General features: G+C 39.2%; 1 protein-coding gene across 1 annotated transcript; it reads right to left on the bottom strand.

The window, feature by feature from the left end:
• Window positions 1-558: 558 nt before the first annotated feature.
• On the bottom strand, window positions 559-13498 carry MMP23B (matrix metallopeptidase 23B). Its single transcript, XM_059487448.1, has 8 exons — window positions 13237-13498; window positions 10183-10292; window positions 6953-7092; window positions 5954-6121; window positions 4254-4418; window positions 2992-3102; window positions 1934-2060; window positions 559-903 (listed from the first exon to the last, which is right to left on the bottom strand). Exons 1-8 carry the CDS (start codon window positions 13402-13404, stop codon window positions 729-731), a joined length of 1164 nt encoding a protein of 387 aa, XP_059343431.1. The 5' UTR covers window positions 13405-13498; the 3' UTR covers window positions 559-728.
• Window positions 13499-13965: the final 467 nt, after the last annotated feature.

The raw sequence follows: 13965 nt of genomic DNA, 5'->3' as shown, positions 1-13965 counted from the left end.
TAATTGCCAAACTAAGCAGTGCAGACCCCTTAATTACAAAACTCTGAGCAGCTCAGACCCCTCAAGTACCAAACTCTGAGCAGCTCAGATCCCTTAATGATCAAACTCTGAGCAGCCCAAACCCCTTAATTACCAAATTTTGAGCAGCTCAGATCCCTTAATTACCAAACTGAGCAGCTCAGACCCCTCAAGGATCAAGCTCTGAGCAAGAAATGCCTCTTGGGGTAAGAGGAAAACCCTCAAACCACAGGAATCCACTTGGGGTAAGAGCTGTTCTGTGGATGCTTGAGCTGAACGTGTTGGAATGAGGAGCAAATCAGGGTTTGTGTGACTCTCATCCTCCTGACAAGGGAAAGAAAAGTAAATTAAGGCTTAGCAGTGTAATTTGTTCTGTAAAAATGGCAGGAAAACAGTCAGAGTGTTAAACTTGTCCTTTTCCTGCCATCCCACAGTCCCAGGGGCAGGGCAGAGCCTGCTCCTGGTTTGCAGCAGCTCACACAGCTCCATCTGACACTTTGCATACAAAAACAAAAAAGGTTTTTAATTCTCTGTACAGCAAATAGTTGATAAATTCTTTATCATTCCAAGGAATCCAAAGAGTTTGATATTCCATAAGCAGTCCCAGGTACCAAAGCACCGATGAAGAATTCAGTTGCACTATTGGAGATAAAATCTAAAATGCCAAAACCCAGCTGGGAACAGGAGCAGGGGCTGAATCCAGGGCTGGCTCAGTGCTTCAGTCTGATCCTCCAGGAATAAGTAGTGAGGATTCTTTCTTTTTTCTTCACTATGCAAGTGTAAGTTCCTTCATTAATTGCATTTGCAATGATGCTCATGTGATCTTCATTGAGGGATAAATACCCTGGGTAGGAATATTCCAGAAGTTCCTTGTCTTTATACCAGCTGGCAGAAGAAAAAGAATGGAAGGTAAATATGAATATTAATTATTTCTAATAAAAATACAGTTATTACAGAATCTTAGTTATTTCTAATAGCAATATTATTAGTTACTTCTACTAATATTAGTTATTTCTGATAATAAATTTTGCTGAATAAGTGTAGAGACTTCAAAACACAATTGAGTTTTACTCTTTATTTCAGGTGGATAATTATTAATAATCATAATCATGAGTCATTTTGGAATTTGAATATCTGAAAGTTGATGGGAATTTGGGTCCCCATGGATTTGAGCTAACCTAAATTTTAGATACATCCAGAACCTGTGCATGCTTCAGTAACAACCAACTAATTAAAACCTGAAAAGGTAAATTTAAATTTTACAGGTTTTTTTCAGAATATAAAGAATATAAAAATTTATATTTTAAAAAGAAAATTTAAAAAATATTAAAATACTAAAAATAAAATTATAAAAATATAAATAGATATAAATATATAAAGCATATAGTATATAATTATTATATCTACATATTTATATTTGTATATATTTATTATTTATAGATATTTATTAGACTATATATAATATCTATATAATAATATGTATACTATATATAATATTTATATTATAAAAATATAATATAATATAATATAATATAATATAATATAATATAATATAATATAATATAATATAATATAATATAATATAATATAATATAATATAATATATGGTTTTATATAAATATATAAAATTTTAATAACTATTTTGCAGAATTTAAAGAATAGAAATATTCAAGCCAGGGAATTCAGTTTGATAGTAGGAATTAGCTTTGTGCTATATATAATATATATATATATATATATATATATATATATATATATATATATATATATATATATATATATATATATATAAAATTGGATTTTATCCTCCTTGAGCTCCAGATTATAAACTCCATTTTCCTTCACCCTATTTTTATGATTTTTCCTCCTGGATTTTGGGTGCATGTGAGGTTTCCTGGATGGGCAGAGCACTTACTGGACTTTGCCTTTTTTGTGGATGATTTTCTGCCCGCAGCGGAAGGTGACGTTCCTGCCCTCAGAAACCGTCTTGGTTTTGGTCCTTGGTGGGGGCAGAGTGGGGGGCACCGTTGGAAATGGGAATTCTGTGCAGGGAGAGAAGGAAATGCAGCAGCTCAGGAGCTTTGTCACCCCAAAACCCTTTCACAACATCATCATTTAAGCAGATTTTAAAGTATTAATTTAAAAGTGCCTCCTCTGGCTGAGCAATTCTTGGATGGACAAACAACACGATTGATGTGCAAATATAAAAATTTTGTGGTGTGATAAAAATCAATTTGTTCCTTTCACAGCTGTGAAAGAGGATGTGAAGAGTCCAGTGTGTGAAAAGCCTGTGGAATATCTGGGTTGGTAATTATCTAATTGCATCTTTCATTAATGTGGCCCTAAAAACAAAACCTCTCTGTGCTGAAGATGCACTGGTTATCCAGGACATCCTAAGGGATATTTTTTATTCATTTCTTTATTCCAGCATTTTTTATCTGAGCTCAATTTATCTACCACAGCTGCAGCAGCTTGCCCTGCATTGGTTCCTTACCTGGATCCACAAGCTGGTGCTGGAGAAGGTGATTAACACCCTGTACTAATCACCTTTCTGGGAGCAGCTCCATCCAGCTGTGCTGGGGATGTTTCTGTCCTGTTTAACCCCGTCCCTGCAGCCCCTCTCCCTGCCTTGCTATTCCCTGCCTCAGCTAAAGAGAGGAATTAAATTCCAGAGACGAAGCTGCCTCACTGGTGTCACTGATCCCTGGTGTGAAATGAAGATTTTCCCTGTTCCAGCCTCACTTTTCCCTCTTCCCTGTGCACTTTTCCCCCTCCCTTTGCACTTTTACCTCTCCCTGTTCACTTTTCCCTCTTCCCTGTGCACTTTTACCTCCTCTTTGTGCACTTTTCCCTTTTCCCTGTGCATTTCCCCCCCCCCCTGTGTATTTTTCCCTTTCCCTGTGCACTTTTCCCTCCTCCCTGAGTATTTTTACCCCATCCTTGTGCATTTTCCCTCCTCCCCAGCCCTGGTACCGTAGCAGAAGTCGCAGGTGGCCGGGCAGTGTTTCTTCATCAGCTTCCTGCGCTCCTCACAGAATCCTTTCTTGGCCCACCCTGGGCACATGAATAACCTGTCCTTGCAGCCTGGAACAGGAGAGGAGCTGTTAGAGAGGCTGAACGACCAGCCTGAGGTGAAATGTCAGAAGGAGCAAGGTGGAGCTGGGATGGGGAACTTTCTAAGGCAGGAGTGTCACCACACTTCAGAGAAAAGTTCTTCCCAATGAGAGGAATGGTGGATTTGTCTTTCTGCTGGTAGATAAAACCAGCTCTGGGAGATAAAAGAAACAATGGGAAGGATTCCACTGATTGATGAATGGAAAGAGGTATTTGCTTTTACAAATAAACTTCAGGTTTGCTGATAAATGAAATTGGACATTGAGAGATGAAAGAAACAATGGGGGAAACCCCTAAATTCTGTAAGAATTAAAAATTAAAAGGGAGGGTTGTACATTAGAGGAGAATCTTTGGGATCAGGAAGTCTGAACCTCTCAAGTACCTCAGAAATGGGGGAAAACCCCTAAATTCAGTAAGAACTAAAAATTAATAGGGAGGGTTGTACATTAGAGGGAAATCTTTGGGATCAGGTGTTTTGGGAAGCCTGATCTCTCAAGTACCTCAGAAATGAGAAAAGAGAGAAGGGAAATGTGGCTGGAAATTGGGATAAAAAGGAGGCTGCATCCTCCAAAAATTGGAGAGACCCCAGGGGATGCCCCATGGCCTCTGCCTTTATTGGAATAAAGCAAAAAAGGGACTCCTCTGTCTCCTTTTTAGACATAAACCTCTGATGTTTGTGGATTAATTTTCCTAACAGCAAGAATATTTCTGAGCTTCACATTCTCTGAACCTCAGAGAAAGGAAAAGCAATTATTATCTCATTTGCTGTGCCTGTGTTTGAGCAAAAGTAGAATGCAATGTGGAGATTGTTTACTCAAAGTGATGGGGTTTTGTTTCCTTGGCCTGTCAGGGCCTAGGTGTGTGTGTGGACTGAGGGTGACAATCACAAGATTCTGGGCAGTTGATGCTTGGCAGATTCAGTTTAGATGTAATTTAATATAATATAAAATAATATAGTATAATAAAGTCATTAATTGGCCTTCTGATAGCAACGGAATCCTCCTCATCATTTCAAATATCCACGCTACAGGAGCCCGAGCTGGGATGTGACACCAGCACTGCTCCACAGCATCCAGCTGCCACCTGGGGCAAACCCTGCCCACACAGAGGTCGTGTCTCACCGTAGAGCCTGTGGATGCCCCACACCTCGTCCTGGGAAATGCTCTTCCTGCCCGTCAGGGTGGCGTTGATGTGCATGAGCGCGCGGGGGTTCAGCGAGTGCATCAGGCCCAGGGCGTGCCCGATCTCGTGGGCAGCCACGTGCACCAGGTCAGTGAGCCACACTCCTGGGGAGGGGAGAGGAGAGGAAACACCTGGGACTGTGCACAGCAGCTTCACACACTGCTCTGCCTGCTGTAAAACCACAGCAAAGGCTCTGGTGCCTCGGGTCTGGCTTTTCTGTTGTTCGGTGCTATACTGGTGCCTCACTCAGGTTTTGGCTTTTCTATTTTCCAGATTCTGAACTGATGCCTCAGGTTTTGGCTTTTCTATTTTCCAGATTCTGAACTGATGCCTCAGATTTTGGCTTTTCTATTTTCCAGATTCTGAACTGATGCCTCAGGTTTTGGCTTTTCTATTTTCCAGATTCTGTACAGATATCTCAGATTTTAACTGTTCTGTTTTCCAGATCTTGTGCTGATGCCTCAGGTTTTGGCTTTTCTGTTTTTCTCATTCTGTGCTGCTTTAATCTGAGGGTCTGAGCTTCATATCAGGGGATGGTGAGCTCTGTGCACAGAGCAGGTAGACAAAACAATTTCTTCTTTAGATATAATTAGAGCTAACTCATAACTCATAGATTTATATATTGAGTTCAGAGCCTGGACCCAAAAACTGAGCAGTGATTCCACACAATGATGGCACTGATGAATCCTGTGCTCAAATCGATGCCTCAGGTTTTGGCTTTTCTATTTTCCAGATCCTGCACTGATGCCTCAGGTTTTGGTTTTTCTATTTTTCACATTCTGTGCTGCTTTATTTTGTGGGTCTGGGTTCACATCAGGGGATGCTGAGCTCTGTGCACAGAGCAGGGAGACAAAACAATTCCTGCTCCAGCTGGGCACCAAGGACAAATGATCCAAATCTCAGCCCAGGAGCACAAACACCGTGGGCTGGAGAGAGAAAAACAAGGGTGGGACTGCAGGGGCTAAAGCTGGGATGAGACAATTCACTCCAATATGTAAATGAACTAAAATTGATAATTTTGTGACCCATCATCCATTTTTTGGGACCATTTTGGTTCATCCTGGGTTCATTTTGGGACCGTTTTGGTTCATCTTGGGTGCAGCCCTGGCTGGGCTCTTGTACTGCCCAAGCTGGATCCATTGAGGACTTTTACTAAATCCCTGCTTTATTCTTTAACTCTGTCCAAGGCCAACCTTCACAGTGAGAGCCAAGAGAGAAACTGCTACCACCAATTCCTTTGGATGTTCAAGAACTTGGGAGCAGAAGTCCAGGAGGATTAAAAACCCAGCCAGCGATTTCCATGTGGTTCTGACTCCCAGCAGCAGGACCCAGAGCAGTGCCAGGCTGCAGGAGAGCTGCTCTGGAGCACCAAGCTTTGACCCACTGAAGCCTCTTGGCAGCATCCAACACGTGGATTTTAACAGAAGGATGAGGCTGAACTATCCAATAATTTCACTAATTCAAATAATTCCAGCAAGAAATGGAATTCCCACCACTCAGCTGGGGCTCGGGGCAGAGGAACAACAACTTCCAACCCCACAATAAACCCCCCAACAATTCCTACTGCCACTTTCCCAGCTCAGGCCAAGCCCAGGCTAAAATCCAAACCCCAGGCACTCCACGTTCTCCCTGTGCTCACCTTTCTTCCAGCTGAACCTGGTGTTGCCCAGGATCCAATACTCGTGGTCATCGAAGTGGATTTCGCCGTGGGGAGGGAAGAAGGCGTGGGCCAGCTCCCCCGTGGTGCCGTCGAAGCAGTGGTGGGTCAGGGACTCCAGGCAGTCTGTGTGGTTGATGGAGTAGAAACCTGTGGGGAAAAGCAGCAGCTTGAGGGTTTTCTGTGCCCCTGGGGGTCAGGGGAGACAGGGAAATCCTCAAAAATGTCTCAAAATGCTTCGTCCAATTCTCAGACATAGCACTGTAGCACTCACCACCTTAAAACTGACTAAAAGACTGACAATCCAATTTGAGTACATCAATAACCCCTTAAGCGACAAAAAAATTAAGTACTCTCAAAAAATTAGTCAAAAAACAGTTGCAGAAAAATCACATCAAACCAACAATCAATCCCTAAGATTCCCCACAAAAAAATATGTCATCCACAGAAATGTCATCAAAAACTGTCATCCAAAAAAAAATCTCAGTGTTCTCATGTTCATGAGTAAATGTGGATTCTTGTTCTGTGGCTTTCCTCACCTGTGGATTCTTATTCTTATTCTTATTCTTATTCTTATTCTTATTCTTATTCTTATTCTTATTCTTATTCTTATTTCTTATTTCCTATTCTTATTTCTTATTCTTATTTCTTATTCTCATTCTCATTAATTCTCATTCTTATTCTTATTTTTATTTTCCTGTGGCTTTCCCCACCTGTGGGATCCCAGGAGCAGAATTTGAGGGTTCACTCCTGGCAAATGCCTGAAGCTTCACAACCAGTGTTAATTGTGACATTTAATATTTCCTGGAGAACAAAAAAAGGTGGTTTTTTTGCCTGTCTAAAGGCAAAGGAGCCCCAAACTTTACCCAAGCACGCCCCCAGCCCAGGAGGGCTCTGCTGCCTCCAGATCCTGCCTTACACCCTGGAATTGCTGGAATTGCCCCCCCAGCAGCCCCCTGGCGGGCCCCGGGGGGCACTCACCGATTTTGAGGTCGCTGGGCAGCTCCGGGGGCACCTCCCTGAAGCTGAACGGGGACACCTCGCTCCACATGCGGAACGCGGCCGCCAGCCCCCGGCGCGTGGCCCTGGCGCTCAGCAGGTGCCGAGGGAAGGACAGGATCCTGCAGGACACACGGACACCCGCGGGGTCAGCAGGGCAGGCAGGGATCAATCTGACTCCGTGTTCCTAGAAGGCTGATTTATTATTGGATTGGATTGGATTACACAGCAGGGACACACAGCACAGCCGGGGTCTTTATCAGGGGCAGGGAGGAATGATGCATTGGCTTCAGGTTCTCAGAAGGCTGATTATTCTATTCTATTCTATTCTATTCTATTCTATTCTATTCTATTCTATTCTATTCTATTCTATTCTATTCATTTTTGTTTTCTCTTCAATTCCAGTTCTCAGTCTTCCTCGTATTCTTCATTCTATTCTATTCTATTCTATTCTATTCTATTCTATTCTATTCTATTCTATTCTATTCTATTCTATTCTATTCATTTATTTTTTTCTCTCTCATCCTAATTCTTAGTCTTCCTTTTATTCTTCATTCTATTCTATTCTATTCTATTCTATTCTATTCTATTCTATTCTATTCTATTCATTTTTTTTTCTCTCTCATCCTAATTCTTAGTCTTCCTTTTATCCTTCATTCTATTCTATTCTATTCTATTCTATTCTATTCTATTCTATTCTATTCTATTCTATTCTATTCTATTCTATTCTATTCATTTATTTTTTTCTCTGTCATCCTAATTCTTAATCTTCCTTTTATTCTTCATTCTATTCTATTCTATTCTATTCTATTCTATTCTATTCTATTCTATTCTATTCTATTCTATTCTATTCTATTCTATTCATTTATTTTTTTCTCTCTCATCCTAATTCTTAGTCTTCCTTTTATTCTTCATTCTATTCTATTCTATTCTATTCTATTCTATTCTATTCTATTCTATTCTATTCTATTCTATTCATTTATTTTTTTCTCTCTCATCCTAATTCTTAGTCTTCCTTTTATTCTTCATTCTATTCTATTCTATTCTATTCTATTCTATTCTATTCTATTCTATTCTATTCTATTCTATTCTATTCTATTCTATTCTAATTCATTTTTGTTTTCTCTTCAATTCCAGTTCTCAGTCTCCCTCTTATTTTTCATTCTATTCTATTCTATTCTATTCTATTCTATTCTATTCTATTCTATTCTATTCTATTCTATTCTATTCTATTCTATTCTATTCTATTCTATTCTATTCTATTCTATTCATTTATTTTTTTCTCTCTCATCCTAATTCTTAGTCTTCCTTTTATTCTTCATTCTATTCTATTCTATTCTATTCTATTCTATTCTATTCTATTCTATTCTATTCTATTCTATTCTATTCTATTCATTTATTTTTTTCTCTCTCATCCTAATTCTTAGTCTTCCTTTTATTCTTCATTCTATTCTATTCTATTCTATTCTATTCTATTCTATTCTATTCTATTCTATTCTATTCTATTCTATTCTATTCTATTCTATTCTAATTCATTTTTGTTTTCTCTTCAATTCCAGTTCTCAGTCTCCCTCTTATTTTTCATTCTATTCTATTCTATTCTATTCTATTCTATTCTATTCTATTCTATTCTATTCTATTCTATTCTATTCTATTCTATTCTATTCTATTCTTTTTTGATTTCTCTTCAATTCCAGTTCTCAGTCTTCCTCTTATTCTTCATTCTATTCTATTCTATTCTATTCTATTCTATTCTATTCTATTCTATTCTATTCTATTCTATTCTATTCTATTCTATTCTATTCTATTCTATTCATTTATTTTTTTCTCTCTCATCCTAATTCTTAGTCTTCCTTTTATTCTTCATTCTATTCTATTCTATTCTATTCTATTCTATTCTATTCTATTCTATTCTATTCTATTCTATTCTATTCTATTCTATTCTATTCTATTCTAATTCATTTTTGTTTTCTCTTCAATTCCAGTTCTCAGTCTCCCTCTTATTCTTCATTCTATTCTATTCTATTCTATTCTATTCTATTCTATTCTATTCTATTCTATTCTATTCTATTCTATTCTATTCTATTCTATTCTAATTCATTTTTGTTTTCTCTTCAATTCCAGTTCTCAGTCTCCCTCTTATTTTTCATTCTATTCTATTCTATTCTATTCTATTCTATTCTATTCTATTCTATTCTATTCTATTCTATTCTATTCTATTCATTTATTTTTTTCTCTCTCATCCTAATTCTTAGTCTTCCTTTTATTCTTCATTCTATTCTATTCTATTCTATTCTATTCTATTCTATTCTATTCTATTCTATTCTATTCTATTCTATTCTATTCTATTCTATTCTATTCATTTTTGTTTCCTCTTCAATTCCAGTTCTCAGTCTTCCTCTTATTCTTCATTCTATTCTATTCTATTCTATTCTATTCTATTCTATTCTATTCTATTCTATTCTATTCTATTCTATTCTATTCTATTCTATTCTATTCTATTCTATTCTATTCTATTCATTTTCTTTTTTGTTTTCTATTCCATTCCAATTATTATTCTTCCTTTTATTCTTTATTCTACTCTATTCTTTCATTTTTGTTTTCTCTTCAATTCTAATTCTCAGACTTCCTCTTATTCTTCATTCCATTCCATTCCATTCCATTCCATTCCATTCCATTCCATTCCAGTTATTATATTAAAGAACTCGGCAGGGACACCCAGCACACCTGGGGTGTTTATCAGGTGCCCCCTGGCAGGCAGGAATGATGAATCTGACTCCATGTTCTTAGAATACAATATAGAACATCTGACTCCATGCTCTTAGAAGGATGATTTATTATTTTATAATATTATATAATATAAAAGTTATTATATAAAAGAGCACAGCAGGGACACACAGCACACCCTGGGGTACTTTTGAAGTGCCCCCTGGCAGGAAGGAATGAATCTGACTCCATGTTCTTAGAAGGATAATTTATTATTTTATGAAGGAATGATGAATCTGATCCACGTTCTCCTGTGGCTTTCTCCACCTCTGGATTCTCATTGTCCTGTGGCTTTCCCCACCTGCTGCTGACCCCACAGGATCCCAAAAACCACAGGGCCAAGACCCAAAAGCACTGGACACACCAGGAGAATCCAGGCCCCAGGATGGTTTTGGATAGAGCAGGAGAAGGCCCCAGGATGATTCTGGGGCTGTTCCAGTTCTTACTTGTAGGTGAGGTTGAAGTGGTCCCACCTGAGGTGCCCGGGGGTCAGGGTGTAGCGCCGGCTGCGCTGGGCAGGGGCTGGGCTGGGCACAGCTGGGCCTGGCACATCTTCCTTAAAGACAAAACACGACATGGCAAACACTCCAGGACACCCAGGACAGCTGATGCCTTGAGATTTAGCCTTTATATTTATCCTTTATATTTATTCTTTATATTTATTTAGCCTTTATTTCTCAAATGCTGCACTGCATCACTCTGAATTCCATAATAAAGTCTTAGGCAGTGTTTGCACATTTTGTCAGACACAACAATTCCTCCAGGCCTGAGATCCAAGGACACCCCACACAGCCTCAGGCCCTGAAAAGTATAAATAAAAGCATAAATAAAAGTATAAAATTAAATTTCGGGGGAGAATTGGGGTAAATGATTTCATTACCTGAAGCTGCAATTGGAGGATTAACCCCTGATATGTAAAAGGACCAAATTTCAATTGTGTGAACAGCTTGTGACCATCACCCACCCTGGGCTGGAAACCCAGAGGTTTCTGAAAACCCTCAGAGGTTTTTCACTGCCCAAGGGGCACCTCTTGAAGGCCTTTAGTAAATCCCAATTTATTCTCTAAAAGCCTCTGTTCTGCAGAATAAAAACCTCCATGTAGCAAAACCTGGGGCTGGGAGCAGCTCTGGCTCTGCCTGAGGGGTACCCAAGGGATGAGACCAGCCCAAAACATCCTAAAACATCCCCAAAACAGCCCAAAACATCCCAAAGCAGAGAAAAACATCTCAAACCATCTCAAAACATCCTAAAACATCCCTGCATCATCCCAAAACATCCCAAACCAGCCCTGCATCATCCCAAAACATCCCCAACCAGCCAAAACCATCCCAAACCAGCCCTGCATCATCCCAAACATCCCAAAGCAGCCCAAAGCAGTCGTGCATCATCCCAAAACATCCCAAAAAATCCTCAAAACATCCTTGCACCATCCCAAACATCCCAAACCATCCCAAACCAGCCCCTCTCCTCCCTGAAATGCAGGAATGAGCCCTCAGGAGGCTCCTGGCCACAGCCAGTGCTGCAGCTCTGCCTGGAAAGTTCTCATTTCCTCCATCACTGCCCAGAGTAAATCTGAGCAATGCCTGGAACAGGGAACTCTTTGTGCACGGAGCTCTGAAATGCCCCCAAAGCCTGGAGTGCCCCTAAAGCAGGGAACAGCCCAGGACCTCCTGGAATTGTGAGTGACACGTCTGGCTCCAGCTGGAAAAGCCTTTAAAACCTGGAGGGAAATGAATGGAACCCAATCTGGGATTTTTTGGGAGTTTTCCAACTCTGTCTCCCCCTTTTTGGGGCTAAGACATTGAAAATTGGGCTCTAGAGGCACCAAGGCAGTGGCCAAACCACATTCCTGGTGTCACCAGGGCCTGGAGAGCACAGGAACTTTCCATGGCTTGAAAGGCTGGAAAAATCTCCTGCCCATGGCTGGCAGCCCCATTTCCCTCTCTTCTGACCAAATCTCAGCATTTTCCTCTCCTCCAAGGAGGGATTTCAGATTTTCCTGCAGCTGAGACCAGCAGCAGCTTTGTGAGGACAGACATTTTGTGCAAATTTTATATATATATACACACACATATATATATACATACATTTATATGTATATATATATATATATATATAAATATAGCAATATAATATAGCTATTTTACATTTTACATTTCATATTTTAGATTTATATTACATATTATAGATTGCATATTATATATTACATTTTATATATTATCGATCATGCATTATAGATTATAGATGATATACAATATGCATTATATATAATGTAATAGGTAATATATATTCTATTACATACATTATACATATAAGAGATAATATAGAATATGTATTATCTATTATATATATTTTATAAAATACATTCTATATTAGAATATAGAATATATTATACTATATTTATATAACATATAATATACAACATATAATATATAAGACATTATATATCATATATTGATGTATCATATATTGATATATCATATATTATTTGTTCTATTTAATGAAAATAATTAAATTCCAGCCCAGGGGGAGCCCTGAGCTCTCCCAGCCCCTGGGCACCAGCAGAGAACAATTCCAGCCAGGAAGAGCCTGCTGGCTCCTCCTCCTGCAGGGAACACTGCAGCCCCCGGGGAGAAAAGCGGCTTTATTTTCTATAACTACTGAGAATAAAAGCTTCAGGCCATTAGGGCTGAACAGACAAAGCGAAAAAATTAAAATAATGTGTGACTTCTGCTTAAAATCCAAAGCAGAGCATCAATCACTGCTGGATCAGACGAGCTGCAGGGCTGAGCCCAACCCTCCTGCCTGGGCTCTGCTCGTTTTAAATGAAAATATTTGACATTAAAACATTTATCTGTTCAGATACTTCAGATCTATTTGTCCACAGACCTATTGAGATTAGACATTTAGATATTCATCTAGTCAGATCTTTATCTACTTAGATCTATTTGTCTCTATATCTATTGAGATCTCTTTATCTATTTAGATTAAATATTTTGACATTTATCTATTAAGATATTTATCTATTTAGATCTGTTTTGATCTATTTGTATTTATTCAGGTCTGTTTAGATCCATTTGTCTATAGATCTATTTATCTATTGAGATTAGATATTTAGACATTAACTGTTTGGATACTTATCTATTTAGGTTTGTTTAGATCTATTTGTCTCTAGACCTATTGAGATCTATTTATCTATTAAGATATTTATCTATTTTGATCAATTTGCTTCTATTCAGTTCCGTTTAGATCTATTTGTCTATAGATCTGTTTATCTATTTAGATATATTTATCTATAGACCTATTACACATATTTATCCATTTAGATTAGACATTTGTCTATCTATTTAGGCATTTTGACCTTTAGCTATTTAAACCTTTAGACACGTAGATATTTAGGTTTCAGCCTCTAACCAGAGCACACCTGCACCTCTCTTGGACACCCCCTCCCCTCCCAGGCATTTGAGGCTCAGCTCCCTCCTCCTCCTCCTCCTCCTCACCTGAATTTCCTGCACTGCAGCTCCAGCTGGAAATTCCACAGCTGCCAGCACAGCCAGGATGGGGAACAGACACAGAATCCCCAGCGAGGTCCTGCAGCCCCTGCTCCTCTTGTGCTCCAGGCTCGGGGAGCTTCTCCTGCCTGCAGGGAGCTGCTCAGCCCCGTCCATGCCTTCTCCGGGCCTTTGGAGGAGTTTTTGGGGTCAGGAACTCAAGACATTCCCTGCACAGAAAGCATTTGTGATCCTGGAGCTCACGTTTGTGAGCAGCTGCTGCCAGAGCTGTGCACACACAAGCAGAGGAGTTTCAAAATGCCCTAAAAAAAAAAAAAAAAAAAAAAAAAAAAAAAAAAAAGGAAAGAAAAAAAAAAAAGGACTTTTTTTAAAAGGAAAAAAAAAAAAAAAAAAAAGCAGACTTTACATTAAGCCTCTTTGCAATGTGCCAAAGATTCTCTCAGGCCCTGCCAAGTGGGATCGAGTTACTGCAGCTGAAATTTGGGCTGGCCCGGGAGCAGCAGCAAAGTGAAACAAGCTGGGCTGGACATGAACTCCTCTCTTTAACTCTGTGAGCAACACAGGGCGAATCTGCAGCTCTCAGCTTCGTGTAATGAGGGAAAAAACTCAAATAAAACCGGGGGAGAGGGCAGCAAGAGGAATGCAGAGGAATCAGCCCCGTGGAATGTGTCACTGGGGATGCTCCACGTCATTTGTCACAGCTGTCCTGGGTGAAAA

This window comes from Ammospiza nelsoni, chromosome 22, assembly GCF_027579445.1.
Source record: "Ammospiza nelsoni isolate bAmmNel1 chromosome 22, bAmmNel1.pri, whole genome shotgun sequence".
NCBI lineage: Eukaryota > Metazoa > Chordata > Aves > Passeriformes > Passerellidae > Ammospiza > Ammospiza nelsoni.
Note: the sequence above shows the minus strand (reverse complement) of the source record. Positions and strands in the feature narration are given on the sequence as shown.

Coding starts and splice junctions, on each gene's coding strand:
- MMP23B (XM_059487448.1), bottom strand. CDS start 13,404: ATGGACGGGGCTGAGCAGCTCCCTGCAGGCAGGAGAAGCTCCCCGAGC. Junction 4,419..5,953: donor CAGGTTCAGCTGGAAGAAAG/GTGAGCACAGGG, acceptor TCCCCTCCCCAG/GAGTGTGGCTCACTGACCTG. Junction 2,061..2,991: donor CACCTGCGACTTCTGCTACG/GTACCAGGGCTG, acceptor CTCCCTGCACAG/AATTCCCATTTCCAACGGTG.